The following is a 14,721-nucleotide window of genomic DNA, read 5'->3' as shown; positions in this document are numbered from 1 at the left end:
CCTCCTTCCCCCTTCTATGGTACCTGGGATGAAACTCCATAGGGCAGGCTTTGCATCGTCTGATGACTAAGAAAGCTTCTGGAAGTCAGCGCCTGGGCCTTGTATCTCTATCCCCCAGGCCAGCTCAGTGTCCATCACATAGTAGGTACTCAGTAACTGAAAGGAACCAAGATTTATGAGACACTCTTAGCATCCTTGAATCTGGCCAGCCTGCCTTTCTGCGTGACTGTCACTCCCTACTGGAGCCTGTGCCCCAGCCGAGCTGCATTCCTGGAAGCTTCCAGAAATTGCACAAAGTAGGTGCCTGCTGCAGAAGCAAAGCACAGTCCCTTCTAGGTGGCCCAGGTACAGTCCCTTCTAGGCCACCTGCTCCGGCGCAGAGACACCCCAGACACATGGCTCGTAGCACAAGGTTGTCTTTATTGTGATGCTCAGTGGAAAACATCTGTAAACCAGCTCACTGTAGTGGTGGCGGCTGCAACCATGCTAAGGCACTTCCATTATATAAAAAAAGGGCAGGGGTGGGAGTTCTGTTCACTCCTTTGTGACAGCAACTGGGACCCGAATTCAGAGCTTTTTAGGCATATGTAGCTTTTATATATCTTCATGATTTCTTGAGAGTTTGTTTCCTTAAAAAAAAAAAATGCCTTTTTTGCCATAAGTAAGTCTAAATGCAGCATATACAAAACAGTTAGGAATACAGGGATCAGCCACCAGTGCAGACCAGTGTAGGACAAGCTACTCTCTTCTAGACGTGGTTCCAAAGGAAAGGCAGTGATAAAGACTTGGAATTTTACCATTTATTACAGTTAGAGGGAGAAAAGACAACTTTTTTTTTCTTTTAAAAATATCTGTGCAGATGGCAGAGTCTTGAATTATACTGAGTCAACGGTGCAGGTCAGCTACCCTCGGGCCCCAGTCCTGGAGTAGGTTCGAGATCACCTGGGCCTTTCCACTGCTCTGGCTGTCAGGCTCGGGACACGTCCCTTAACCATTAAATATATTTGGTCCCCAAGAGTGTTGGGAGGGGCCACTGCTGGCCTCTCCAGCTTGGCCCCTGGGCCCTGTCTTCTCAGCCCAGAAGCCCTGCTGCAGCAGGGGTGGGCTGCCCTCGGCAAAGGAGGGAAAGGGGTCATCATTGCACTTGAGACATTTCAGAATCAGGAAGGTGGTGGTGGCGCTGCCCGGCAGGGGTGGGGAGGAACGCCCCTCCTTCCCCGCGCCAGCTTCCCGTGCCCTGCACAGAAGTGGACCCCCTGGGCCTGCTCATGCCGGACCACCCAGAGCCCACGGGAGTGGGGGGGCCGCTGGGGCAGAGGGTGTGAGGTCACCGCGTGTGATTGCCAACAGCAAAGAAGGGAGAGGGTGGCAGAGGCGGGGGAAGGTGACAACTCTTCTGGGGCGTCGGGCTAGCAAAACTCCTTAGTCTGAAGAAAAATAGATTCGTAGAAAACTCTCTTGCCCATCCCCGGAGGCCCGCCCTCCTCACCTCACCATCTTGTGCTTTTCGGCAAGGGAAGGGGTGGGGGGGATACTGCTGGTCGCTCTGTTCCCGGGCCAGGGCCCAGGACCCTGACTCTTTGGTATTAGATTCCGGGGGGCGGTGGGGGGAGGGTGGGAGGGGAGCAGGCTGCAGCAGAGGAAGCCGGAAGCCCTTCAAGGAGGCCTGGCGGGATGGGCGGGGAGGTGGGGCCTGAGGTCCCCTGGCCTGGGGGGACGAGGTGGGGTCACGGTCACAGCAGTCCCAGGAGGGAGGAGGGGTGCTGCAGGGGCTGGGAAGGGGAAGTGGAGTCGGTGCTGTCGTCCGTCTCGGGCAGCAGAAGAAGAGGTTGTTACTCGGCAGCTTTGGCCTCAGCCGCGTCGGCTTTGCCGTCCACCTCCTCGTCCGAGCAGTCGCCGGCACCTTTCCGGGCCATTCGGCGGGGCACGACAAACGGCAGGTCCCCACGCCTGGGGGCAGAGGCAGCGGTCAGCAGTGCTGGCCAGGCGGCCGCAGTACAGCTCATGTGTTTCAAAGTGATCTTTAGAGGAAACTAGCTCCTGACATCCCACGGGGAGAAGCAACGGCGGGAGGGGGGCCTCCGGGGACACAGCCTCCAGCGGGGACAGGAGGGCTGTCCCCTCCTGCCCCCCCGGCCTGAAGCTTCCCACTTTCACCCAAAACACTAGCAAAAATCCGTCAGGTAATGGGGGCTGATTCAAAGCGGGGAGGCACAAGAGCAGATGAAGCTGCCCCTGCAAAATGCCACCCTCTGACCACACTGAGTACCAAACAGGCGAAACCAACAGACACACAATGACTGTGTACAGCGCACAAAGACAGGCGTCTCCTTCCGGTCTCCGCTAAGAAAAGCGGTCTCACACACTGACCAGACTGTCTGCTCTTGTTGCTTTTATGCTTTAAAAAACGACCCCTGGGAAAAGGAGGTAAGCAGTGAGAATCTGGACCAAGAAGACCCTCTGCCTCAACCATTTCATGCTGCCCGAATGTGACGTTCCTTTGAGAATTGCCAAGCAGCCCTTTCCATTGGTTCAGAGCTAGAAGATGCCCGTATTCACCCGGCGCCTAAAGCTGCGCCAGAGACCGGCCGGTTGCCTCAAGCAACTTCTAGTTGACAAAACCTGAAAACGTTCTCATCAGGTTTAGCGCTGCGACAGGAACAGACTCTTCAGGCAGGACGGGAAGAAATCACCCGGAGAGTTTATTTAAAAGGCAGGGCTAGGACCTCCCTGGTGGCACAGTGGTTGAGAATCCACCTACCAATGTAGAGGACACGGGTTTGATCCCTGGTCCGGGAAGATCCCACAGGCCGCGGAGCAATTAAGCCCGTGCGCCACAACTACTGAGCCCACGTGCCACAACTACTGAGCCCACGTGCCTAGAGCCCGTGCTCTGCAACAAGAGAAGCCACTGCAATGAAAAGCCCACGCACCACAACTAGAGAAAGCCCGCGCACAGCAACAAAGACCCGGCACAGCCATAAATAAATAAATAAGTAAGTTTAAGAAAAAAAAAAAAAAGGCCGGGCTACAGCCCAGGAGGCAAGGAGAACGAGGAAGGGCTCTCTGAGCGGCACTTTCTCGGCGTCATTAAGCACCTCGCTCGTTGACATCTAGCTGAGAAAGGTGACTGAGTTTATAGGAGCCTCATTTTCCAAATTCTGCTCTTCAGGACAAACTAACTTTTTGAAGGAGAAAGGGTCCTGTGAAGGGGCGGGTGGGGCCGGCGGGGCTCACCTGAGCTTGTTCTTGAGGGAGCTGACCTCGCGGTTCATGGCATCCGCGGTCTCCGTGGCATCCTCCAGCTCACGCTGCAGTTTCCGGCGGGAGGCATTAGCCCGCTGGGCCTCTTCCTCAGCCTCCTCCAGCTGCCGCTTGAGCTGCTTCAGGCGGGTAGACGCCTTGTCCGCCTGCGGAGACGCGTGGCCAGGGGCCCCGGTCACGACCCCACATGCCTGTGGCCCTCCCCGCCCTCAGCCGCCAAGGGGCAGGGCCCCGCTCCGCCGCCAACACACCTGGTCCTTGTACTGCTCGGCGCTTCTCCGCTCATCATCCACCTGCAGCAACACATCCTTCAGCTTCTTCTCGGCCCGACGCACCTGCTTGGAAGCCGCCTGGCGCTCCCTGAAAGGCATGAACACAGAGGTTCAGGGGGGCACCCTCTTTCGGAAGGTCTGGCCGACAAATCCACAGGCCGGGCCACCCATTCCCGGGCCTCACTGGTACTTCCCCTGATGCTAAGGTAGACCGCCTTTACTGAACACTCTTATGAAGGCACTGGGCTTAGCCCCATTTCACAGATAAGGAAACTGAGGTTCAGGGAAGGGAACTGACACATCTCAGAGAGCACATATAAAGCGAGGAAAAAGAGGACTTCCCTGGCGATCCAGTGGTTAAAGACTCTGCACTTCCAGTGCCGGGGGCACGGGTTCAATCCCTGGTCAAGGGAACTAAAATCGCACATGCTGCCCAGTGCAGCCAAAGAAAAAGCTAGCAAAAAGGAAGACTGACCCCCATTACCCCCAAAGAAGTCTCAGTCTTGTTGAGCCCACAGATGGGCTGCCCAGGTGGGTGGGAACCCCACCTCTCGGATTCAGCCCTCAGAGAGTCATCAGGCTCCCCAACTTTAGAAGTGGGCTGTGGGTCCTATTCAAACTCCACAAGCCCCGGCAAAAGGCCCCAGGGAAAGGGATGAGAGCCCCGTCAGGATGGGGGGAAACAGTCTCAGGGACGGGCACACAGAGGAGCCGGCAGACGGTGCCAGGTGACGGGCGAGGAGCACCCACTTGGTCTCGTTGTCCAGCTGCTCCTCCAGCTGTGCGATCTTGGCCTCGAGGGCGGTGATGGAGGCCTTGTACTTGGACTTGACAGTGCCCTCCATCTCCTGCAGCTTGACCTTGAGCTCCTTGTTCTGGCGCTCCAGCTGCTGCCGCGCGTTCTCGTTCTTCTGGGCGTGACTGCGCTCCAGGTTCAGGTCGGTGTTGATCTGGTCGATCTGTGGGAAGAAGGGCTGGTGACCTTGAGGAAGGTGGGGATCCCGGCCGTGACCTTGAGGAAGGTGGGGATCCCGGCCGGGGGCAGAGGAGGGGCAGCTGGACCCTGCAGGGCCCCTGATCACTAGGCCTTCCCACAAGAGGGAGCTGCCCAGCGTAAAGGGTCCAGAAGCAGCTCAGCGCCCGTGAGAGAGGAACCAAGGAGCCAGTGCAGGCACCAGGACATCGTCCCGTAAGCATCAGGGGGCGGCCGCCTCTGCCTCTGCCACTGGGGAGGCCCACCCGCGTCACCGACGGGGCCCTGGTGCGCAGAGAGCCCCGCCGCTCACCTGCAGGTTGGCCTTCTTCAGCCTGTCATTCACCAGCTCCGTGTTGCCCTGCTCCTCCTCCAGCTCCTCCTCCAGCTGTGCGATGCGGGCCTCCAGGCGCCGCTTCTCCTCCAGCGCCAGAGCACTGGGGAGTGGAGGGGGGGGGAGGTGAGAGGGGCCGAACCAGAGCGGGGAACCCCGCACCCGCACCCGCTCGCGCTCGCGCCGGCTCACCCTTTGCCGCTGCTGTTGGCCATCTCGTCGGCCAGCTCGTCCCGCTCCTGCTGGGCCTGGCGCTTGGCGCGCTCGGCAGCTGCCAGGTCCTGCCACGGGAACCCGAATGTGACCCGCCGGGGCCGCCCGCAGCCAACAGCCCTCCTCTGTTCCCGGCCCTCTGAGCCCCTGGCCCCTTCTTCCCAAACCCCTTCCCAGGCCTGCCTCCTCCACGAAGCCCGTTCCCAGGAGCCCCTCTGAGGCCACAGCTGAGGCGCCGTATGATCACACAGCCCCCATACCTAAGCGCTAAGAACTAAGCCAGGGCTTCCCTGGTGGCGCAGTGGTTAAGAATCCGCCTGCCAATGCAGGGGACACGGGTTCGAGCCCTGGTCTGGGAGGATCCCACATGCCGCGGAGCAGGTAAGCCCGTGCGCCACAGGTACTGAGCCTGCATTCAAGAGCCCGCGAGCCACAACTACTGAGCTCGCGCGCCGCAACTACTGAGTCCGCGCGCCGCAACTACTGAAGCCCGCGCACCTAGAGCCCGTGCTTCGCAACAAGAGAAGCCACCGCAATGAGAAGCCTGTGCACCGCAACGAGGAGTAGCCCCGGCTCGCCGCAACTAGAGAAACGCCTGCGCACAGCCACAAAGACCCAACGCAGCCAAAAATAAAAATAAATAAATAAATAAATAAAATAAAAACTAAGCCAGGTGCCGGGGATGTTGCAATAAACAGGAAATCATCCTGGCCTGACGGGATGCTGGTCCCTCTACCTTCCAGGCAGACAGGAAGCAGGGGCGACAGGACAAAGACGTGAGTTAAGGCCACAGTGTGGGGCTCTGAAAGCCGGCGGGGGCAAGGCCTTCACCCTGAGAGTGAGGCGGCCTCACCAGAGACCCACGTGTGCAGGAGGGCACAGCCGGTCTGGTCAGGGCAGACGAGGAGAGCCTGGATGTCTGGCCCAGCTAGGAGCAACTGGGTAGCCAGCATCATCAAGGCAGAAGGCTGCCTAGAGCCTGGGGACGCTTTCCCGACCTGCCTCGTGTGAGGGACAAGGCGCCGTAAGCCTCTGGGAGGGACCCCTCCTCGCCAGGCAGGAAGTCACCGCAGGTGACGGCGAGGGAGCCGGCCCCAGGAGGTGACGAGTTAATTCACACACACGTTCTAATCACACCAGGGAGCCTTGCTACTTCATGAAACCCCGAGAGGCAATTCTTTCAGAAAGCAAGAACCACACCGGCCCATCGCTGGAGCTTGGCCCGTTCTTCCAGGTCTGCCGGGTGGCCCCGGCAGGTGGGTAGAGGCCCCGAGCGCCCTGCTCCGGCCCGGCCCACCTCCTGCAGCTGGATCATCTCGGCCTCCATGCTCTTCAGCTTCTTCTCGTTCTCCTTGGCCTGCGCCAGGATCTCCTCGCGCGAGGCGCGCGTGTCCTCCAGCTCCCGCACGCAGTCCTTCATCTGGGCCTGAGGGCAGGGAAGAGAGGCTTGGTGCCACCGTCCCACCGCTCCCGTGTGCCCACACAGTGCCCACAGTGCCCACACAGTGCCCACACAGTGCCCGCCGACAGGGACCGACGGCTGGGCCTCAGCCTGTGGCCACATTCAACCAACATGGCTATAAAAGGGCAAAAGAGGAAAGACACAGCTTCCCTTTATTCTATACCATCTTTACACGCTTTTGACTGTTAGGATCTACAGAGCACACCTGCGGCAGCGTTAGTCCCCGGGTGGGTATTAGTCCAGCCATGTTTTTGTCTACTTTCTACCGCCTCCTGTTGACTTGGATCCCGCGCTCTGGGGTCATCCCCACTGCTCCAGGTCAACGGCCACCTGCCAGGTTAGTCCCGGCAACATGGCGCAGTCACGTGTCTTTTGTTCACTGGTGATTCGTTTTAACTCTGAAGATCTTGGGAAATAGTTGTGTTTTTTTCCCTTTTGGAGATAAATCCCAAATTGGGATTCCCCAGGCCAAAGGATACAACCCTTGCTGGGCACGGCCAAGTGGTACCAGGTAGAGTGGCCACCGCAATGAGAGCACCTACGCCCTACGACCTCGCAAACACCAGTGTTTACACTCGTTCTTATTGTTGCCGGTTTGCTGGATATGATGTGGCATCTCAGAGCTGGTTTTTTAAACTTATTATTCTTTCATTACTGATGAGGCCAAGTATGTGTTCTGTGCTCCGAGCTGCTTCTCTGAACCATCAGCTTGGAAACTTCCACCATTGTCCGTTAAGGCTGGGATGGGTCACGTCTGGTTTATTCTAGAATCTGCCACTAAGTGACTCTAACGCCACTGCATTTCTAGGTTTACACTTGTTTGTTTCACTCAAAGACAACAATCTTACTGCAAGTTTGCTTCTGACTAGTTTGTTTCTGCTCAGCTTCTGGGTCTCCATCTGGGAGATGGAGCTAAAGGCACCCAAGACCTTCCTCGGGGAGGGCAACGCGGCACTTCCCAGCATTCACCGGCCACCCCACTAGTGTCCCAGCCCCGTGCTGAGCCCAGCGCTGCCATGTGCGGCCGGATCTGGTTGGGTCCAGCCTGAGCTCACCTGCAGCTTCCGCAGCTGTTTGATGGCTTCGTCCCGGTTCTTGTTGGCCGAGTCGATGTGGGCCTCCAGGTCCTTCAGGTCCATCTCCAGCTTCTTCCGAGCAGCTACGGCCATCGAGCGCTGCTTCCTCTCATCCTCCAGCTCAGTTTCCATCTCCCGCACCTGGGGCGATGCCAACGGCTCAGGAAACCGGACGTACCCACAGACCCTGCCTCAGCTCACGGCCCGGGTGGGCTTGGTCCAGTCCCGTGGCGTCCACGGGGCGTCCAGGGACAGGGAGGACTCCTGACCATAAAACCCTAGTAGAGGGGGCCACTGACCTCCAGGCAGAGGATTGGAATGTGAGGACGTGGAGGGCGTAATCAGGGGACTCCCCCAGTCCCGGCGGAAGGAGAAAGGAGCCCCCAGAACCCGGGGCTCCCTGCCCGCCTCTGCCCAGGGGAGCGGGAGGGCCGTCTGCACCTGTCTGACCAGCTGCTTCTTCTTCTCCTCGCTCTGCTCGTCGCGGCCCTGCAGGTCCCGCTCGAACTGGGCCTTCATGGCCTGCAGGTTCACCTCCAGCCGCAGCTTGGCGTCCTCGGTGGCCTGCAGCTCGTCCTCCAGCTCCTCGAGCTGGGTCTTCATCTCCTCCACCTGCTGCTCCAGGGCCCGCTTGGACTTCTCCAGCTCGTGGACCTGCCGCCGAGGGGATGCGGTCAGGAACGGAGGGGCGCAAGGCCCCCAGGTCCCCAGCCTCAGTGTCCGTGAGCCCCTAATCCTTCGCGTCCTGAGGCCATCTCCCTCCCCCCCCACCCCCGCCCCAGTGCCGGCCGTGGGCTCGGGGACTCACGCTCTTGCCGACGTCGTCCTTGGAGCTCATGAGGTCCTCCATCTCCGCACGGAATTGCTTGTTGAGCCGCTCCAGCTCCGCCTTCTGCTCCACGGCCTCCTCCAGAGCCCGGGCCAGAGACAGCGCCTTGGTCTCCTTCTCCCGGGCCTCGGCCTCTGCCCGGTCGCGCTCCTCTGCGTACTTGGCGGAGATGGTCTTCTCCTCGGCCAGGAGCTGGGAGACAGAAGGGCACCATGAGGCTCGAGCAACCGGCTCTCAGAAAGAGCTCAGGGCCTGCTGGCCTCTGGCAGGTAAAGCATCTGGGCCCGAACTCCCTGGGGAAGGAGGGTCCCAGGGGCCAGGACTGGGGGGAGGGGGACCAAGGAGAGCAGCGAGCCGCTGCTTCCGATTGTGACACGTGCTGTGCAGCGTGTCCTCATAAGCAGACAGAGGTGGAGATGGCCTCTGCCACAACCCACTGGAGTCTGTGTAACTTTTATCACTTAGTAACCGAGGTTCTTTATGACACTCAGTGCCCCTTCCGGGAGAACCCACAGGCAGTAAATATTTCACCCTCAGGACCCGGAAAGCCCCTGGTTTTCCTGAATGACTGGTTGGTGTTTACCTTGAAAAGAAAGCGAATCTGGCTGCGCGGAGGCGCGAATCCCTTGTGGCCCCCCTCCAAGGACGTGCGGCATCTTTTCCCTGCGCTGGCCCACCCTGACCGTATCATCTTATTTTCCCCCCTCCCCCTTCGCTTCAGCGCCTCTTTATTCCATGGACTTATTTCTCAAATGGGACAGATGGGAAACGCTTTAGACTGCATGATTCCATTTTTCTATCCCACCCCACTGCCTGCGTCTCGGTAAGCTGCCTCAGATCTCCTGGAGTAAGCAAGAGTTAGGAACGTATAAAGAAAAATTCTAATTAGAGAAGATTCGAAAAACATAAAAAACCAGGAAAGGGGAAAAGTTGCTCCCAAACCTATCGTGAGCGCTTTCTTTCCAGGCGCCTCAACGAGCTGGAATCCGGGGGGGCCCTCTGAGCGCCTGCCCCTCAGGGCCTCCTCCCGGGCTGGTGACGGTGACCCCGGGCCGGGCTGACGGACAGAGGCCCCTGCCCGAGGCAGGGTGTCTGCAGAGGGGAGGACGTGAGGCGGTGGCAGCACCAACAACACCCACCTGGTCGAACTTCTTCTGCTTCTTCTCCAGGTTGGAGACGCTCTGCCGCTGGTGGTCCAGGTCCACGAGCAGGTCGTCCAGCTCCTGCTGTAGCCGCGTCTTCGTCTTCTCCAGCTTGTCGTAAGCGGCCACCTTCTCCTCGTAGCGCTGGCTCAGCCCCTCCAGGTCCTTCTGGAGCTTCCTCTTGGCCTCCTCGGCCGTCTCCAGGCACCCCACGCCGTCCTCCACCTTCTTCCTCATGTCGGTGACCTGGGCGGGAGCAAGGGGTCAGGAGGCACCCAGCACGGCACCTGCTCGGGTAACGTGGCCACACCCGGGACAGCTGGGAGCTGGCCTGCCACCCGCCAGCGGAGGAATGGGGTACCAACCCCGTTACGGAGACGGCTCCCCCAGCCACTTCCCGCTCCCTCTGGGGCCAGGGGAATGGAGCTTCCGCAGAGGGCATAGCGCATAGAGCCCAGGGGGGGCGGACACCACAGGTCAGCTCGGCAAGGCCTCTCAGTCGTGACCCGCACCAGCCGCTCGTACCAAGACGGAGGCCTACAGTGGGAAGCCTCCTCCCCTCCCCCAGGCAGCAGCCTAGTGCCCCCTGCCTGCAGGCGTCCGTCTCGCAGCCCCCTCCTCGCATCTGGACACACAGCTGCCACCATGCCCACACTCCCTACCGCCATCCAGGTACCCTGTACCCTCCCCGACCTGGTGCAGATCTTCTGGCACGTTTAAGTCCTAAGACAGAATCCGGAAGAGGGCCCTTGGTCTATCTTTGGCCCCGGACCCTTTCAGAGTCTAGAGAAGACTCTGACCTCCTTCTCATAACGAGGTTTGAACGTGCATAAAGCAAAATACGCACGATTACCAAGAAACCAATACAGAAAAGTGCAGGTGTCGGGTATTTTTTAAGACTGTGGTTCAGTAACCATCGTGCTTCTTTATCAGCACAGCAGAGAGCAGGCTCCTGAGTGGCTAGGAGCACGATGACCTTCCCAAGGCCTGCCCTCAGCTCGGACACGATGACCGGTGGTTTCTACTGAACAGGCCACCGGCACTGCGAGGGCCACGGCTTGTTGCCTACATTCGTAACAGAAGAAAACGCCGAAGGCCAGCTGGAGATTGGTGAAATGAAGATGTACGTCTCCTCCACCCAAGTTCATGGGTTCCTAAATTCTCCTTGGGGACCCCAGGCATGAGCCCTGGTCTGGGGAGGGCAGGAGCTCCCCCAGGGGAAGGTGTCCAGCTCGGGGAGGCCTGGGTGGACCCAGCGGCAGAGCTGTGCCCTGGAGTCCAGGTGGGCGCCCCACCAGAAGCTCCCCAGCCTGCAGGCTCCAGCCCACAGTTCCCAGGGGTATCTTGCAGGGAGCCAGCTCCGGACCTGGGCGTGGAGGGTGGCGATCTGCTTCTCGAGGTTCCGCTTGGCCTCCTCCTCCTCCTCCAGCTGCTCCTTTAAGGAGTTCTTCTCGTCCTCCACCTGCTTCAGCTTGGTGCTCAGACTCAGCTTCTGCCGGTTCTCCTCCTGCAGGAGCTCCTACTCCGAGAACAAGGAGGGCAGGGGCTCAGGACCCGCAGCGTCAGGGCCTCGCGGTCCCCATACCCTTGGTGGAAGAGGGGAGCAGTCCCTCGGATTCAGGGGGTGGCCAGCAGAGACCTGGCAAGGAGCCGGGAGGACGCAGAGAGCCCGCGGATGCAGGGAAGGACGCAGAGAGCCGCGGATGCAGGGGAGGACGCAGAGAGCCGCGGATGCAGGGAAGGACGCAGAGAGCCGCGGATGCAGGGGAGGACGCAGAGAGCCCGCGGATGCAGGGGAGGACGCAGAGAGCCGCGGATGCAGGGGAGGACGCAGAGAGCCGCGGATGCAGGGGAGGACGCAGAGAGCCGCGGATGCAGGGGAGGACGCAGAGAGCCCGCGGATGCAGGGGAGGACGCAGAGAGCCGCGGATGCAGGGGAGGACGCAGAGAGCCGCGGATGCAGGGGAGGACGCAGAGAGCCGCGGATGCAGGGGAGGACGCAGAGAGCCCGCGGATGCAGGGGAGGACGCAGAGAGCCGCGGATGCAGGGGAGGACGCGGAGAGCCGCGGATGCAGGGGAGGACGCAGAGAGCCGCGGATGCAGGGGAGGACGCTCTGAGACAAAGACCCAGAAGCCTGGCAGCTAATGCGGTGCGGGCACAGGACCCGTCCCGCCCTTACCTGCGTGTCCTGCAGCTGTGACTCCAGAGTGGAGAAGTCCTTGGTGAGCTTGCTGGACTTGCTGTCCGACTGGGTGAGAAGACCCGTCACATTGTCCAGCTCGACCTGCGCACGGATGGGAGACAAAGCCCCGTGAGCTCGACCACGACTGCTTGGGTCCCACCTCGGCTCTCTCGGCCATGCTGGACCTGAGTCACAGGCTGAACCCCAGAGGCCTCGCAGATTGAGCCAGGTTGCAGAGACAGAGAGAGAGAGAGAGAGAGAGAGAGAGAGAGAGAGACAAGAGCGGGAGCCCTGGCGATGTGGGCCAGGACCCAGGAGGTCCAGCAGAGGCCTCACCTGCAGCTTGGAGACCTTGTCGGCCAGCTCCGTGCGTACGCGCTCCCCCTCGGTGAACTTGACCTGCAGCTCCTGAAGCTGGGCCTCCACCTTCTTGCGCTTGTGCTCGGAGTCCCCCTTGCCCTGAAGTAGCACCTTCACCTCGTTGGCCAGCTCCCCTCGCTCATTCTCCAGGGTCTGCTTGGCCTTCTCGAGGTTGGCTTTCACCTGGCAGCGGGGAGAAAAGCGAAGACGTGAAAGGGGGCACCTGTGACGTGAGGCTGGTCTTTCTAACATCATCGAAGATCCGGCGGGTCCAGACTCAGAATTGGCTGCCTTTGCAGCAAAAACGACACTGGGCAAGTCTGGGGGATGACGAGCTGGCAAGGATCCCAGACTCGGAAGGCTTGGGCCTGATGTGAACTCAGCACCCAGCTGGGGCCGGACACCCGGCACGTGGGCTCCCCCAGCTCTCACACCATCCCTGCCCGGCCTCCTGCACCAGCTTCAGGGAGCGTCCAAGGGCAAGATGCCATCATTGCAGATGTTAAGATTTTAGCTGTTATTATAGGATGATGGAAATTATAATTGTTCGTAGGTAGACTTCCAGAAAAGCCTCTTGAAAATTTGATGTTCAAAGTAACACAGTGATGTTCTTCCAAACAACATAAAAGCCGAGTTTACAGAATAAACACGACAATCCCAATCTAGTCCGTACCGAGCCGGTCACAGCATCACGGGCAAGGTCAAGGGTAAACCGGACCCAGCGTGAATGCAAAGTCACTTTGGGTGAAAACAGCTAAAGGACCAGGCAAGGCTTCAACCTGCCCAGAACCAGGTGGAAATTGAAGGTAGACAGGTAGACAAGGCAGGTTTCTGAAAATATTGCACAGGTTGCCGTGTGGAAGAGCCTCTGCCTTCTCGGGCTGCCACCAAGGGTGGCCGTGAGCTGGAGGCCACCGGATGCAGGACTGGTCTTGTTCAGGAACTGCCCGGCCACAGCCGAGAAACCATCTGGGGTCAACGTCCCCAGGGTTCTCCCACGAAGACTCCAACTGACCACCTGTTGGGGGTGTTCTAGAGAAGGGACGGGCTTCAGAAAAGGGGACCCCGATGGCCCTCTGAAACTCAGAGTCGCTCCAATTCCATGAAATCTTCTGGTCTGGCAGGTTGATGAACAAGGTAATAATGAGAATAAATGATTCTTGAACAACTTACCGAGCCCTTACTATCCAAGTGCCTCACATGTTACCGACTCCAACTCTCACATTAATTGTAGGAGACGGGCTATCATCAGCCTCCCTTACAGATGGGGGAACTGAGGCACAGAGGGACCTACATCCCCAAGTCACACAGCCACGAGGGGCTGGAGCCTAGACCCTGCAAGGGCCCCCTGACCGTGGGAGAGCCTCACGGAGCCAGTCCTGGGGAGGCCCACGCACCCGCTTCGTCTGCTCCAGCTGTTCCGCCAGCTCCTCCACGGCCTGCGAGTGCTTCTGTCTCATCTCCTGGATCTGGGCCTCGTGGGTCTTTGCCTCCTCCTCGAGGGTCTTCTTCAGGATGTTCACTTCCTGTTCACGTTTGGACCTGGACAGAGAAACGCCCTCAGGAGGGAGGCCAGGGATCCAGGAGCGGTGCTGCCCTGGGGCTCTTCTGTGGCAGCAGAGAGCACCCGGCAAGGGGCACTGGCCACCCCAGGAAGCTTTCTGCCCGTTGGCCTCTCTCCATGGCCATGCATCCTACAGCCCAGGCTCACAGACACACTTTTTTTTTTTTTTTTAAATGTACTGTAGGCCTTTTATGTAAGGAATTGGATTTTATTCTAAATACGAGGAGCCAGGAGTGAGTTATAAGCAGATTAATTAAATTAATTAATTTATTTATTTGGCCGCGGCATGCAGGATCTTCGCTTCCCAACCAGGGATGGAACTCGTGCCCCCTGCAGTGGGAGCGCAGCGTCCTAACCACCGGACTGCAAGGGAATTCCCCACAGACACACTTTGTAGAGGCATCTGTAGCCTTTCAGCTTTAAAGCCCACCCTTGCCTCACCCCAACTCCAAGCCAAGTTCTTCTACTCTAGGGAGAAGCTGCTGAGGAACCATCAGCTTCCGAGCTCTCTGCTCCATGACAGTAGGCCACTGTGTGTATGCAGAGACTTGGGGTCCATCCGTCCCAGGCCACAGCCTCCCCTTCCCTGCACCACCACCCCTATCCCTCAGCGACTGGGGCGGTCGGTCCCAAGACACACCTGAGCTCCTGCTGGGCAGCCGTGGAGTCCAGAGTGTCCTCCAGCTCCGTTTTTAGAGCCTCCAGCTCTTCCCCGAGGTCCCGTTTCTGCTTCTCAGCTTTATTCCTAGCAGCACGCTCGGACTCCAGGTCTTCTTGGAGTTCGGAAATCTGAGATTCCAGCTCCCGGATCTTCTTTAGGGCCATGTTCTTCTGGGCGGCTTCTTCTTCCACTCTGTCAAAGAGAGCAACAACATCAGGATGAGGTCACTGTCACCTACGGAGAGCAGAGTCTGCAGAAAAGGCTTCAGAGGGTGCAGCCAAAGCCACTTCTGGCAGTCATAATCATGGCCCTTAGGAGCTCTTCTCAGCGAAATCATCTGACGCATCCAGAAGACTGAGCGCTATTCCACTTTGAGAATTCAAAAAC

The 14,721-nt window shown here is 59.1% G+C and overlaps 1 protein-coding gene across 1 annotated transcript in view; it reads right to left on the bottom strand.

Moving 5' to 3' along the window:
* Nucleotides 1-400: 400 nt before the first annotated feature.
* The window catches only part of MYH9 (myosin heavy chain 9), a 93,730-nt gene continuing 79,409 nt past the window's right edge, over nt 401-14,721 (bottom strand). Inside the window, exons 26-41 of the mRNA XM_033866140.2 lie at nt 14,314-14,526; nt 13,507-13,651; nt 12,086-12,292; nt 11,747-11,851; nt 10,932-11,084; nt 9,563-9,811; nt 8,403-8,615; nt 8,036-8,248; nt 7,574-7,735; nt 6,354-6,482; nt 5,036-5,124; nt 4,823-4,946; nt 4,287-4,495; nt 3,516-3,624; nt 3,238-3,410; nt 401-1,950 (exon numbers count right to left, since the gene is read on the bottom strand). Coding sequence (XP_033722031.1) covers nt 1,833-1,950; nt 3,238-3,410; nt 3,516-3,624; nt 4,287-4,495; nt 4,823-4,946; nt 5,036-5,124; nt 6,354-6,482; nt 7,574-7,735; nt 8,036-8,248; nt 8,403-8,615; nt 9,563-9,811; nt 10,932-11,084; nt 11,747-11,851; nt 12,086-12,292; nt 13,507-13,651; nt 14,314-14,526 — 2,611 coding nt within the window. The 3' untranslated portion in view covers nt 401-1,832. The remainder of the gene's footprint in view (nt 1,951-3,237; nt 3,411-3,515; nt 3,625-4,286; nt 4,496-4,822; nt 4,947-5,035; nt 5,125-6,353; nt 6,483-7,573; nt 7,736-8,035; nt 8,249-8,402; nt 8,616-9,562; nt 9,812-10,931; nt 11,085-11,746; nt 11,852-12,085; nt 12,293-13,506; nt 13,652-14,313; nt 14,527-14,721) is intronic.

This window comes from Tursiops truncatus, chromosome 11 (genome assembly GCF_011762595.2).
Source record: "Tursiops truncatus isolate mTurTru1 chromosome 11, mTurTru1.mat.Y, whole genome shotgun sequence".
Taxonomy (NCBI): domain Eukaryota; kingdom Metazoa; phylum Chordata; class Mammalia; order Artiodactyla; family Delphinidae; genus Tursiops; species Tursiops truncatus.
This window is presented reverse-complemented; position numbering and strand designations above follow the sequence as displayed.